The sequence below is a fragment of the Macrotis lagotis genome, chromosome X (assembly GCF_037893015.1).
Source record: "Macrotis lagotis isolate mMagLag1 chromosome X, bilby.v1.9.chrom.fasta, whole genome shotgun sequence".
NCBI classification, from domain to species: Eukaryota; Metazoa; Chordata; class Mammalia; order Peramelemorphia; family Peramelidae; genus Macrotis; species Macrotis lagotis.
In genome coordinates this window covers 667858601-667874196 of record NC_133666.1, presented here as the reverse complement: position 1 = coordinate 667874196, position 15596 = coordinate 667858601, and the positions used below count along the sequence as shown (strand labels likewise).

The following is a 15596-nucleotide window of genomic DNA, read 5'->3' as shown; positions in this document are numbered from 1 at the left end:
TTAAAAAAATTTTTGCATGTAATTGGAAAAATAAAATAAAATTTCAATTGAAAAAAAAAGAAGAGATCACCCAGAGAAAAATTCCATTGTGGGACTGATGGAAAGCTCTGGAGGTCAATGGGTCACTGACCAAGTGTATGGCAAGGTCTGGGGGATGTGGGGAAGGACTGTCCAAAAATGAGGGGCACTATCTGCTAAGACTTGACTCCAAATGGTGCACTTGCTGCCCCCATTCTGCAATCCTTTAAAATCTTTCCTTCATCCATCTCCCTCTCATTCCTTTAGAGACTTTTCTTAACTCCCAGGATTCCCTTGATGACTATCCAGTGTTCTCAAAAGGCATGACCTCAAGTCCCTTTGCCATTCTGGTTGTCCTCTGGATGTTCTCCAGTTTACTGATGTCCTAAAAATGTGACTTCCTTAAGCAGACATGGTCTGATCAGGGAAGAACCACAGGGATGGCTTCCTAGAAGCTACTTTTCTGGTCAAGCTACCCAAGAGAGCATTGGCTTTGTTGGTTACTGGGGGGGTGATGTTGGCTCTTCTTGGGTTGATAGTGCTCTAGGCACCCCCATCGAATGATTTTCTCACTATGCAGTCGACCACATCCATCCCCTATTCTGTAAACCATCATAGCTCCCTTAGGATAAAACATAAGAAACTCTTCTATGACACATTTAAAGCCTTTCACAGCCTGTCCTCATTGTACTTTTTAAAAATATAACTTTGTGTTATTCTCCTTCCTCCACTCTATAGCTCAGTCATAGTTGACCTCCTTGCAGTTCACCTTATGGTTCATATGTCACTGCCTTTATATTGGCTGTTATCCATGCCTAGAATGCAACCCTATCTCACTTTGACTTCTTAGAGTCTTTTGTTTTCTTCAAAACTCTGGTGACCTGAAATCTACCTGAAGCCTTTACTAATGCACTCTACTAAAACTCCCAGATCCTTTTCAGAGCCATTGCTTTTTCTGCTGTCTCCTCATCTTGTAGTCAGTCAGTTGATAAACTAAATTTAGAGTCCTCAAAGGGAAGTAGTTTGAGGTTAAGGCTGAGAAGGTAGCTTATAGAAGGTTGATTATAGAATGCTTTGAGTCCAAGAGTTGGTACCTTATTTGGTAACCAGTGGAGAACTACTGAAGATTTTTAAGGGAAGAGTTTCAAGACACTGCACAAGCTGACTACTGCGTACCTCTATAGTTTTATTTCACAAGACCCTCTCCCATGTACGCCCATGTCTTCCAACCAAACTGGAGTAATGAATGCCCTTGTGTTTATCCTGCCCTCTACTTAGTTTTTACTTTTGTTACTGCTTCTCTTGAAGTTCAAACTCCAGAAACACTTCTTGCTTTCAGAAACTTGGGTCATCTCCTCTACTAAGCTTTCCTTGATTACTTTTCCCCCAGCTGAGAGTGATTTCTTCCACCTCACACTTTGAACTCGTTGATCCTCCTTCATCTATTCTGTTTTGTATTATAGCTATTGTGTCTATCCCTTTCTTTTTTATTTGAGTCAGGTAAGTGATATAGAACCTAGAGTGTCAGAAAAATTTAGTTCAAATTCAACCTCAGACACTGACTGTATGACCCTGGACAAGTTACTTCCCTTCCATTTGCCTTAGTTTCCCCATCTGTCATATGGAAATAATAATAGCCCCTTCCTCTCAGGTCTATTGTGAGGATCAGTTGAGATGGCATTTGTAAAGTGCTCAGCCCAGTGACTAGCACATAGTAAGAACGGTAGAAATGTTAGGTCTCTTTATTATTATTTGGTTGGAAGACCCTCGAGGACAGGGTTTGAGTTCATCTTTTTGGACCTAGGAACTAGTCATTCCTTGTCCCTCATGGATGTTGAATAAATATTTATTGAATTAAAGAATAAAAAGAGGAGTTTTCTGATCATGAAGGACCAATAAATTAACCCATTGTTTCATAACATCACACAGGGTTGTTGAGAAGCTCAAGTGAAATAATCTAGGTCAAGTGCATTGTAAATCTTAAAAGTACTATACAAATGTCTGTTATCATCATGTTATTCATTATGTGAATTTTATTTATATTATATTATAATTATTATAATACATGCTTTACTAAGATAGATTGTGTAAATATATAGAATCCACAGTGCTGTGTTTATAATACTGTCCACTTCTAGATATGGATGGTGGTCCAGAGGAAGTGGATGTATCTTGAAAGCATATTTATTGGTGGAGACATACGATCACAGTTACCAGATGAAGCAAAGAAATTTGATAACATTGACAGAGTCTTTAAAAGGGCAAGTATCTAATAATGATCAACAGTTAATTATTACCTTGTCAATAATTAAAGAGATGAATATTTAAGCCACTTTTATGTATCACTTTCATACCAAATTGTCAAAAGAGAATTAAAAGCAACCAAATTCATTGCTGAGAGTTTGTGTGGAAAAGAATGCACTTATGCATTGCTGGTGGAAGTGTAAAATCATAGAAACTTTTTGGAGAGTGATCTGGCAGTATGTAGTAAGAATTAATGATCTTGTCATTCCCTTTGCCCCAGTGATTCCATTAATTGGGGATATGCCCTAAAGATGCTAGATTTTTATCTGTGCAAAATTTTTTCAAAGCAGCATTATATGTAATTAAACAAAAGATGCAACCTAATGTTAGGAGGATAGTTAAATAAATTGTGGAACATTCCAGTAATTGAACACCATAATAATATTATGGTTGGCAAGTGTGAGGAATATAAAGAAATCTAAAAGACCATGAAATAATGTAAAGTAAAAAAAAAACAGAACTGGAAAAGTGGATAATGATAAGAGGAAAGAAATGACAATAGTGATATACTGATGAAGATATAAAGAGAGATACTGAAATAGTAATATGATTCTATTTATGTTGAAATTAATTTAAGTGTAAATAGTTATGAATCAAATTTAGTTTTTTTGTATTTTCAATGTATTTTATTTTTAAATAACTTAATAATATAGAAAAAGTCAGTAGGTAGCTTTTCTTTTAGTTATGATCAGGATTTTTTTAAAATTTATTTTTATTAAAGATATTATTTGAGTTTTACAATTTTCCCCCCAAACTTGCTTCCCTCACCCCCCCAACAGAAGGCACTTTCAGTCTTTACTTTGTTTCCATGTTGTACCTTGATCCAAATTGGGTGTGATAAGAGAGAAATCATATCCTTAAAGAAGAGAAGTCTAAGAGGTAACAAGATCAGACAATAAGCTATCTGTTTTTTTCTAAATTAAAGGGAATAGTCCTTGCACTTTGTTCAAACTCCACAGCTCCTTATCTGGATACAGGTGGCACTCTCCTTTGCAGACAGTCCAAAATTGTTCCCGGTTGTTGCACTGATGGAATGAGCAAGTCCTTCAAGGTTGAACATCACTCCCATGTTGCTGTTAGGCTGTACAGTGTTTTTCTGGTTCTGCTCATCTCACTCAGCATCAGTTCATGCAAATCCCTCCAGGCTTCCCTGAAATCCCATCCCTCCTGGTTTCTAATGGAACAATAGTATTCCATGACATACATATACCACAGTTTGCTAAGCCATTCCCCAATTGAAGGACATTTACTTGATTTCCAATTCTTTGCTACCGCAAACAGGGCTGCTATAAATATTTTTGTACAAGTAATGTTTTTACCCTTTTTCCTCATCTCTTCAGGGCATAGACCCAGTAGTGGTATTGCTGGGTCAAAGGGCATGCACATTTTTGTTGCCCTTTGGGCATAGTTCCAAATAGCTCTCCAGAAGGGTTGGATGAGTTCACAGCTCCACCAACAGTGTAATAGTATCCCAGATTTTCCACAACTCTTCCAACAATGATCATTATCCTTTCTGGTCATATTGGCCAATCTGAGAGGTGTGAGGTAGAGAAATTTGCATTTCTCTAATAATTAATGATTTAGAGCATTTTTTCATATGGCTATGGATTGCTTTGATCTCCTCATCTGTAAATTGTCTTTGCATATCCTTTGACCATTTGTCAATTGGGGAATGGCTTTTTGTTTTAAAAATATGACTCAGTTCTCTGTATATTTTAGAAATGAGTCCTTTGTCAGAATCATTAGTTGTAAAGATTGTTTCCCAATTTACTACATTTCTTTTGATCTTGGTTACATTGGTTTTATCTGTGCAAAAGCTTTTTAATTTAATGTAATTGAAACCATCTAATTGGTTTTTGGTGATATTCTCCAACTCTTCCTTAGTCATAAACTGCTCCCCTTTCCATAGATCTGACAGGTAGATTAGTCCTTGATCTTCTAATTTGCTTATAGTATTTTTTTTTATGTCTGTGTCCTGTAACCATTTGGATCTTACCTTGGTAAAGGGTGTGAGGTGTTGGTCTAATCTAAGTTTCTTCCATATTAACTTCCAATTATCCCAACAATTTTTATCAAAGAGGGAGTTTTTATCCCAGTAGCCAGACTCTTTGGGTTTATCAAACAGCAGATTACTATAATCATCTCCTGCTTTTACACCTAGTCTATTCCACTGGTCCACCACTCTATTTCTTAGCCAATACCAAACAGTTTTGATGACTGATGCTTTATAATATAATTTTAGATCAGGTAGGGCTAAGCCACCTTCTTTTGTGCTTTTTTTCCATTAAGCTCCTGGCAATTCTTGACTTTTTATTTCTCCATATGAATTTACTTACAATTTTTTCTAACTCGTTAAAGTAATTTTTTGGAATTTTGATTGGTAGGGCATTAAACAGATAGTTTAGTTATGGTAGAATTGTCATTTTTATTATATTAGCTCTACCTATCCATGAGTAGTTGATATTTGCCCAGTTATTTGAATCTGATTTAATTTATGTGAGAAGTGTTTTATAATTGCTTTCAAAAAGATTCTGAGTCTGTCTTGGCAAATAGACTCCCAAATATTTTATATTGTCTGAGGTTACTTTGAATGGGATTTCTCTTTCTAGCTCTTCCTGCTGTTTCTTGCTAGATAAATATAGAAAAGTTGAGGATTTATGAGGGTTTATTTTATAACCTGCAACTTCTAAAATTGCTAATTGTTTCCAGTAGTTTTTTGGATGATTCCTTGGGATTCTCTAGGTAGACCATCATGTCATCTGCAAAGGAGTGAGAGTTTTGTCTCTTCCTTCCCAATTCTAATTCCTTTAACTTCTTTTTCTTCTCTAACTGCTGATGCTAACATTTCTAATACAATATTGAATAGTAGTGGTGATAATGGGCACCCTTGTTTCACCCCTGATCTTACTGGGAATGCCTCTAGCCTCTCCCCATTGAATATAATGCTTGTTGATGGTTTCAAATAGATACTGCTATTTATTTTAAGGAACAGTCCATTTCATGATCAGGATTTAAAGAAAACTATCTGCGATATATTTTCTTCTTTTTTATGTTTTTATCTACACCTGTATGGATTTTTTTATTTGTCCTGCTTTCTTTTTTTGGGGGGGGAGTTCAGATTTGTGAGTTCATGGGTGACAAAAGGCCCATTTAAGAGAGCAGGTGAGAGGGCATCGCCGCTTTACAACTTCTAACCTGAGAAAGGGTAAGGTGCATGCCTGGGTTTTGCAGGCAGCAGGTATCAGGAATAGAACTTGGAGCCAAGTTTTTCTAGTTCTTAGCTGGCTCTTTGTCCATTGACTAGATTGCTGCCTCTTTTTAGTAAAAACGAATTTGGAATTTAGCAACTCATCTAAAACTTGAAACATTTTCTTTTTTTTTTTGGTTTTTGCAAGGCAATGGGTTTAAGTGACTTGCTGAAGGTCACACAGCTAGGTAATTATTAAGTGTCTGAGTCTGGATTTGAACTCAGGTCTGCCAGATTCCAGGATCAGTGCTTTATATGCCACCCACCTAGCTGCCCAACTTGAAACATTTTGAATGAATTGAATTTATGTATCTCCTTTTCTTCAGATGTTACTCTGGTTATGAATCTGCAGCTCAGTACTGGTGGGTTTGGCACTGGTAGGGGTCACTACGTTTCTCTTGGCTTTATCCCAAGTACCTGACTTCAGTCTTGGATGAAGGGCTCTTACAGATGCCTACTTTGACCACAAGAAAACATCCATTTAGTCTGACTCTTCGTGACTCCATGGACCATAACTGTCCAAGGAGTTTTCTTGGCAAAGAAACTGGAGTAGTTTGCCATTTCCTTCTCTAGTAGATTAAGGCAAACAGCTTTAACTGATTTGCCTAGGGTCACCCAGTTTCTGAGTTATCTGTCAGTAGTGTCGCAGCATCCTAAGTGAAGGATAAAATTTAAAAACATGAATTACATAGAAAACATTTGATTGAGTTATAATCACACAGTCTGTCTTGTCTGAAATCTTTCTTTTTGGCCTTGGGTAGATCATGTCTGAGGCCTCCAAAGACCCTGTGATCAAGAGATGCTGTGAAGCTCCGAATCGACTGACTGATCTGCACAATATCAACGATGGACTCGAGAAATGCCAGAAGAGCTTGAACGACTATCTGGATTCAAAGAGAAATGCCTTCCCAAGATTCTTCTTCATTTCTGATGAGGAGCTGCTCAGCATCCTTGGTAGCAGTGATCCACTCTGCGTCCAGGAGCACATGATAAAGGTGAGCATTCCTGTCTCTCAGTGTGGCATGCCAGGGACCCTCCCCAAACAATGTCACAGATAGCATCTTCATAATGCCATCATCATGCTGTAACCCATCAGCTAGAAAATGCAAAACTTTTTTTTTTTAAGGTTTTTGCAAGGCAGTAGGGTTAAGTGACTTCTTGCCCGAGGCCACACAGCTAGGTAATTATTAAGTGTGTGAGGTCACATTTGAACTCAGGTCCTCCTGACTCCAGGGCCAGTGCTTTATCCACTGCACCACCTAGCTACCCCAAATGCAAAACTTTTAAGTGAAAATGGCTTGGATTTATTGATTTGGAAGCATACATAATAGAAAGGTTGCTCAGTTATTTCCAATTTTTCCTGGTGACAAAAATACAATGAGACCAAGTTGATAATGTCTGATTGGAGCCAGATTGCTCACTCTGGTGTTCTTTTTCATAATTATTCTTTTTACATTTTTTTTTCATTTTTTAATTTTTCAAGGCAATGGGGTTAAGTGGCTTACCCAAGGCCACACAGTTAGGCAATTATTAAGTGTCTGAGTTCACATTTGAACTCCGGTCCGCCTGACTCTAGGGCTGGAGCTCTATCCAATGCGCCACCTAGCTGCCCTAATTATTCTTATATTGTTAAATATGGTTTCATTTATTTAAAGGTTAAAAAAAATTCTTTACTTAAATACCCAAAACAGATCATTTCTATACATCACACAGCAGAACACAAAAAGTGGTTCCTAAATGAAACCATGAATCAGCAATGAAAAATGCTTAAAAAAAACCCCATGGGGCGGCTAGGTGGCGCAGTGGATAGAGCACTGGCCCTGGAGTCAGTAGTAACTTAGTTCAAATGGGCCTCAGACACTTAATTGCCTAGCTGTGTGGCCTTGGGCAAGCCACTTAACCCTATTTGCCTTGCAAAAAAACCCTAAAAATCCAAACAACCCCCCCCCATATAATAGATGTATTTTATTTTCAAAATTGTCCAATTTATCTTTGTTTCCCCCTGAAGTTTTTCCTGTTATTTCCTGTGTTTTAACAAAAGTGTGATTTCAGTCCTTTTTTGGGGGGTGTTGTGTGTGAGTTTTAAAAGTAACACTTCCAATGTTGTATCTTCCTAACTATTTTTTGAGTTATTGAAAGATGGAGCAAATCGGCACCTAAGAGTCTTTGGTATAGGGCCTGTGAATGGCTCCTACACTTCCAGTGTGGGCAAGACAGGGAGCCCCAGTCTCAAAAACAAGCAAGGAAAACAAAGAACCCTGGGGTTTTCATGTGTGCAAAATTTCTTTCTTTTTAATGATGCCCCTTGGTTATAGTCAGATAACTGAATATCTGACTATCTATTTATGATGGACACTTTCCATTTATTGCTGCACGCCTCTTCCCAAGGGAATCTTTGATAGTTGAAGAACATATTTGAATACTACATGATGTCCTATTGCATGGGACAAATGCCACTTATAAATACATTTTGGAGATCTCTCAAGGTATGAAGAGAAAGCTTTATTCATTTCTTGAGAAACGGGCCACAATCATTTAGAAAGACTGAGGCAAAAGCAAAAGGCCCAAGAATCACATTTATCCTAACATGATTCCCACCCCCCCAACCTGGTTAATGAGGAATGTGGTTTTTACAATCTAAACATGAAAACTACCCTAGGGAAAGGGGCATAGAATTCAAACAAAGCAAACTAATCTAGGGAAAAGAACATAAAATTCAAACCGAAACCAGATTATCTCTTTAGTCCCAGGAATTGAATGATTCTCCAGATATCAACAGATAAGATGAAGTCAGTTGACTCTTCAACAATATTCCAAAAGTTTGCTTTGTCAAGGGAGGAGGGGCACATAGCTAACCAGATTCAATCTGTAATATTTTACTGAAGAAATCTCAAAACTTTATCCCACACACTATGATTTTATGCCACAATACAAACATATTTATGCTTTGTTCCCCTGGTATTTTTCAGATGTATGATAACATAGCATCACTGAGATTTCAAGATGGTGATAGTGGTGAAAAATTGGTGACAGCAATGATTTCAGCAGAAGGAGAAACGATGGATTTCCATAAGATACTGCGTGCTGAAGGGCGTGTGGAGGACTGGATGACGGCAGTTTTAAATGAAATGAGAAGAACAAATAGATTAATAACCAAAGAAGCTATTTTTAGATACTGTGAAGACAGAACCAGGTGAAGGGATGATTTTAAAACATTTAAACATAGTATACTAATTTATTAATTAATTAATTTATTTTTAGGTTTTTGCAAGGCAAATGGGGTTAAGTGGCTTGCCCAAGGCCACACAGCTAGGATTATACTAATTTATTAATAGGTATTAATGGTTTAGATTTAATTTATAGTCAAAGTAGATTCAAATAGTTCAGTATAGGTTATATCACATATACCTTAAGTAATAATTTAGCAAATGAATAGAAATAAAACTTATAATGAGGCTAATTTTTCTATATGAAAGTGAGTCTCTAGCACATTCCATCCAGTTGAACACATCGATTAAGTGTATTGCTGTGTGCAGAGTATCCAGGTAGATCCTGGAGAGGCAGGGCATATAAGGTTTAGATAAGTCAGGGTCCCTGCCATCTTGAAGTCAGTAGGTTAATGTTTCAGCAAGATGCATATAGAAAAAGAACTGTTTCCTAATGCATGAGTTGGCAAACAAGCACTACTGGGGTGAAGTTATTAACTTTGGGAGGATCAGGGAAAGATGGTTTTTGAGTCTGGCTTTAAAATATAGATTGGAATGATGTAGAAGAATGAGGAGGAGGAAGAGGAGGAGAACATTTCCAGGTTTTAGAAACTCTGTGAGCCAGAGGAACAGAGACGGCAAGTGTAGGTCTTATTCAGGATCATCCAGTTTTTCTGAAGCATAAAGTGTATATAAAAGAAAATAATATAAGATAGCTGGCAAAGCAGAATGGTATCAGATTAGGGAGGACCTTGAATGCCAGCGAGTAAGGGTTTTGAGAGTTACTTAGAAAGCAAAAGAGAACCACTAAAAATTGTATTTAAAATTTTTTTTGTTGTCTTTTGTTTTTCACCTTACTTATATTTACCAATAGGTACTTCACGTTATCCTTCCCAGGGAACCATCCTTTATAACAACAACATTAAAAAACAATTCAGGAAAACCAAGAAAACAACCAAGTCTGACATGATATACTGTGTCCCATACTCAGAATTCTCCTACCTCTGCAAAGGAGGAAAGGAGGTGCATCCTTATATTTCTCTTTTGGGACATTATAGTTTCACTGTATTCAGACAGGAGGGTGTGGAGCTAGAGGGAGAAATTAAACAGAGTGGAGATGCATGGTCTCCTTTGCTAGGTCTTCTCTCAGCCTTCCTTGAGGCATTTGCGTCTAGTTTGCTTTAGATGTTACTAGAGATAGAAGTGATTTCTTTCTAGATCATTGAATCCAGAGAGACTTCCACCTCCATTTTTGATACTTTGCAAAAAAGCCCTTATTTTGCTCAGTCATATCTTCGATCAATAAAGGTCATCAAGTTATTTCCAGGCAAGTTATCTAAGCCTTTATCTTTATCGATTAGAGAAATATTATTTTCTTCTATTACTTCCTTATGAAAGCCCTCTTACCAACAGTACCTTGTCTCTTGATGGAAAAAGGTGACAGCTGTATACAGTGTTCAAAGTCTGTGGAAGGAAAAGAATGTTCTCATTTTTTTACTTTTGTTGCACTTTTCCGAAGATGATCAATGTTTGTTACCAACATTATAAAACACATTGATCTAATGGCAACAAAGGACATCTACATCATGGATTCTTTTTTTTTTTTTGAATTAAATTTTTATTTTTTGCAAGGTAATGGGGTTAAATGACTTGCCCAAGGTCATACAGTTAAGTGAGTATTAAGTGTCTGAGGTTAGAATTGAACTCAAGTCTTCCTGACTCCAGGGCCAGTGCTCTGTCCACTGTGCCACCTTGATGTTCCTAATTCTTTTTTTTTTTAGGTTTTTGCAAGGCAGTGGGGTTAAGTGACTTGCCCAAGGCCACACAGCTAGGTAATTATTAAATGTCTGAGACCAGATTTGAACTTAGGGACTCCTGACTCCAGGGCCGGTGCTCTATCCACTGTGCCACCTTGATGTTCCTAATTCTTTTTTTTTTTTAGGTTTTTGCAAGGCAGTGGGGTTAAGTGACTTGCCCAAGGCCACACAGCTAGGTAATTATTAAATGTCTGAGACCAGATTTGAACTTAGGGACTCCTGACTCCAGGGCCGGTGCTCTATCCACTGTGCCACCTAGCCGCCCCAATGCCCCTAATTCTTAACCTAAGATTCATGGATTTTTTTCCCCCCATATCTTAGTTACCATATTTCAACATCTTTGTTTTCCTGTAGTTCTACAAATTTTATTTTATGCATGTAAAGGTATCATTCTGACAAGGATTCCTTAGGCATCATCAGATGGTTAGAGGGGTCCATGATACAAAAGGCCTATAGTGACTATATTTTAAATACTTGTTATTTTTAAATATTTTAAATAATAACAAATAACATTTTAAATGTAGTTTAAAGATTTTTTTCCTGAATTCATTATTATGATTGTCAGTCATATTGATACTCATCTCCTGTTTTTCAAAACATTCGCATAAGCACCCAAGAGTTCCTACTTACTTTTCTGCCTTCCTTAAAGTGTCATGCTACATGGGAAAGAATCCTGGGTTTGAACTCAAGTGACTTGGGTTTAGGTCCTGGTTCTGCCACAAATCACTTTGCTTCTGGGCTTCAATTTCATAACTTTCCTTCCATTTCTAGATCTATGATCCTCTTAGGACAGCTTAGAGGACTCTGTAGGGTTCAGTAAGCAACTAATGACAAGCATTTCTTGAGCACCAACTACATGATGACGATGCTAGAAACTAGAAACAGGCAAAACAATCAATCTGTTTTCTATTAGGGGAAATGGTATGTTCATATATACAAAATACACAAAGTAAATAAAAAATTATTTTGGAACTGAAGGAGATGGGGAAGACTTGTTCAATATGAAGTATAAATGTATTAGATAAGACTGGGTACTGCATTGACCCCTAAGGTTTCCTTTTGAATAGAGTCCAGTGGATGCTACTCTACCAAGGTATGGTGGTGTTGGTCGCCAGCCAAGTATGGTGGACTTGGGAGGTGGAAGATGTCTTTCGAAAAGTAAAAAAAGGAGAAAAACAGGCAATGAAATTTTATGGCCAGAAGATGCACAAGCAAATCGATGAACTGGTAACTCAGATCACCAAACCATTAAGCAGAAATGACAGGAAAAAATATAATACGGTTCTCATCATTGACGTGCATGCCAGAGACATAGTTGATTCATTTATCCGAGGCAGGTAAGGACCTCCAGAAAGAATGTCTTCTGAGTCCTCCCAGTTCTTTGATTCATTTCCTTCTTCTTTACTTCCTCTCTGGACTCTTTATCTTCCCCAGTATTCTTGATGCTCGAGAATTTGAATGGGAAAGTCAGTTGCGCTTTTATTGGGATCGAGAACCAGATGAATTGAATGTCCGTCAATGTACCGGAACTTTCGGCTATGGCTATGAGTATATGGGTCTGAATGGACGCTTGGTCATCACGCCAACTACAGACCGTATCTATTTGACACTTACCCAGGTAAAACTTGGAGATAAAAATACACACATAAATATATATGACTTTAATTATTTTTAACTATTTAATTGACTAATGTGATGTATATATATATAAAATATTTATTTTTGTATTTTGTATTTAATATGTATATCTATTATGATTTGCATCTCTCTCCTGTCATGAGTTGTCATTATTAAACAGCTTGTAGAATCAAAGGGTTAGATTTTTCACATCTTGTTTTAGTGCTCTTGACTCTTACCCTTCCTCTCTAAGGTTATCTTGAATCTTTGTAGTTATTTATATATGTATTATCTATCTTATTAGAATGTAAACTCCTTGAGGGCAGGGACTGTTTTTGCTGCTTCGCACAGTGTCTGACATGTAATAAACAAATATTGATTGAGAGGACTTTTTTGTAGGTCTATGATAAGTAAAATAGCAAGAATTTTGTTCTTTTTAATACTTGTAAACTAAAGTTCAGTGTGAAAAAAAAGATTTTATGCCAGTGACTGGAAAAGGATTGCATTTATAGCCACCAAAATAATTCAATTCAGCAAACATTAAGTTTCTGTTGTCGGAGTGAAATTTAACAAAGAGGAAAAAGAGGAATGTTTCTTCAAACAAGTTTATGCTTTATTAGCAAGGGTGCAATCAACCATTAAAATAGGTCAATATATTGCCTCAGTTTCCAGGCAAAGACCCAGAATTAAAGATTATATTTTTATAAGCATAGAAAAAGGACAGAAATCATATTATTGGTTTTAGAATTGACAACATGATAGGGTTGAGGCATCATGATTGATTACACTAAAGAAAGTGGGCTGAGCCCACATTTGGGATGAAGACCCACCTCCCTCTGTTTCCAAGAAATGCTTTTGTGAATGCAGGAGTCTCAGGTACATTCTGAGATAATTGAAGGGAACTAGGGGAATGTAAATTCATTGGCATCTGGTGATTACATAAAACGGAATAGGGGTAAATGAAGACTGGTACCTAGGAGGTCCAGGGCTTGTAAAGATTGCTGGAGATTTGTTTATTACTGAAGAAATCAAGCAGTTCTCTGACCTAAAAGTGTAAGACATAAATACTGCAAATGTTTAAGGTAACAAGTATCAAAGTACAGAGATCTGCACAGTGAAATGGGCTAGATTCCTGAGATAGAGGAAATAAAGGCACTTGGCAATGGCTGATTTCTTGAGGAGATGAACAGCAGGACAGCCAGACAATTAATAGGTGGCATAAAGGCAGGGAGAAGTATAAAGAAGAGAAGGCATGAACAGCTGCCAGAGAATCAGCAGCCTGACAACAGCAGCCTCATACAGAGAGAAGCACAAAGAAGAGAAGGTAGCAGCAGGACTGGCAAGAACAGCATGGCAGAGAGAATGAGCAGAGTTTTTAAGGAGCCAAGTCCACCATCTGAGCTGCAATTAACTTAGGGGAGGGTCCAAGGAGTGGTTATCTGAACCTGACAGGGCAGCAAGGTGGTACATTGGATAGAGCCCTGGCCTTACAGGAGTTCAAATCCAGCCTCAGACATGTAACACCTACTAGCTGTGTGACCTTGGGGAAGTTACTTCACCCTGATTGCCCCTCATCCAGGGTCATCTCCAGTTGTCCTGATTCATATATAGCCACTGGACCCAGATGGCTCTGGAGGAGAAAGTGAGGTTGGTGATTAGCACAGCCCCCCTTCATTCAAATCTAACTCATGTGCTTGTCATGGCATCACCTCCCCGATGTCATGGTCTTCTTTGAGAATGATGGACAGACATCATCATCATCATCATCATCATCATCATCATCATCATCATCATCATCATCATCATCATCATCAATATCTGAACCTGACTGATGGAGGAGGTGGGGGAAGGGTTGAGATTGTTCCTATTATCTCAGTGGATTTACATCTCAGAAGAGGTTCAGATCTGGCCATTGGACCCAGATGGCTCCAGAGGAGAAAGTGAAGCTTGATGACTTAGCACAGCAGTCATTGGGAAAGAAATCAGAAACCCACAGGTTATGTCAGGGAGCACAGATAATATTTCCCTTAATATTTTTTCTTCATCAAGACCACCTTTTTAATTGGCAAGGATGGGACAGGGTCAGCTAGTCTGCATCCCAAGTGCTTTGGAGTTTCTAAGACTGAAGTTAGATGGATTTCCCTTGGCAGGAGTGATTTATGGATGTTGTTGAAATAATTATTTTAGACTAGAATATTTTATGAGAGTATTGAACCTCTAAACTTAGAGTTTTTCTTTAAACAGTGACTGTGGGAAAGCTCAGAAATTTGCATCTAACTTCATAGAGGGAAGTCATATGCTTCTTCATTTAGAGACAGAGGTTTGTTATTGAGAATACAGACTGTGGTTACAGAATAAAATCATTTATAGAGTTAAATCAAATTTAAATATATGATCTATGTCTGAGTTTGACACTGCATGTGTTTTTGGCTCTGGGAGACATATAGAGTTCAACTCATCTATGTCCCATTCCCTGATGGAGCTTATTAGCTAGCAGGGATGACGGAAGCTAGGTGGCATGGTGCATAGAGCACCTGACCTGGAGTCAGGAAAACCTGCAAATCTAGTCTCATACACTTACTATCTGAGTGAGCTTCAGCAAGTCATGATTGAGATGATTGAACGACAATATATTATAGGGGGACAAGACACTCAAATAACTGAACTAAGAAAAAAAACAACACTTTCTAAGTTGTTTCAGAGTAGATGAAGGAAAGCTGTAGGGAGCAGGTAGTTTTAGAATTGACTGTTAATGAGTGGATAGGACTTTAGCAGGGAAGCAAGGAGAGAGAAAATATTTCAAGAATATGGAACAGTGTGAGAGATAAAAGCACAGCCAGGAGGCGGAGGGCACAACGTTTTTTTAGAGGTGAAGCAGATGGTGATCTCTACTTGGGTTCAAACAAACTATACATAAAACTGAAATAAGATGGTGGCAGCAAATTGTGGAGAGTCTTAAATGCCCTGGAGAGAAGTTTGAGCTATAGGCTCTAGAGTTCTAAGTCTAGTGCTTGAAATGATCAGACCCAATCCTTTTATTTTACAAAAGAGGAAACTGAGGCAGGCAGAGGTTAAGTGACTTGCTCAGTATCACTGAACTCCAGGTTCAATGCTTTATCTGCTACAACAGTTAGCCTTTTGGGCAGAAGATTTTGTAGAAAGAATCCTTGTTCACGTATAGGTTGAACTAGGTGGCCTTTGGTGAGGGAGCCCTGAACATTTTTGTGATCAAGTCAGATCAGAATGATGGAATCATCAGAATATGAAGTATCTGTGATTTGTCAGCCTTAATTATTTGAGTTAAAATAAAGCAAAAGGAATTTTAAGTTATACATGAAGTTTATTCTCTAAGATTTAATGTTGGTCCTTCATCTTTGATGCCATGAC

At 37.7% G+C, this 15596-nt stretch overlaps 1 protein-coding gene across 1 annotated transcript in view; it reads left to right on the top strand.

The window, feature by feature from the left end:
* DNAH10 (dynein axonemal heavy chain 10) overlaps nt 1-15596 on the top strand; it is a 154816-nt gene that overhangs the window by 62114 nt on the left and 77106 nt on the right. The window contains exons 28-32 of the mRNA XM_074202238.1: nt 2157-2279; nt 6331-6564; nt 8539-8762; nt 11660-11929; nt 12027-12210. Coding sequence (XP_074058339.1) covers nt 2157-2279; nt 6331-6564; nt 8539-8762; nt 11660-11929; nt 12027-12210 — 1035 coding nt within the window. The remainder of the gene's footprint in view (nt 1-2156; nt 2280-6330; nt 6565-8538; nt 8763-11659; nt 11930-12026; nt 12211-15596) is intronic.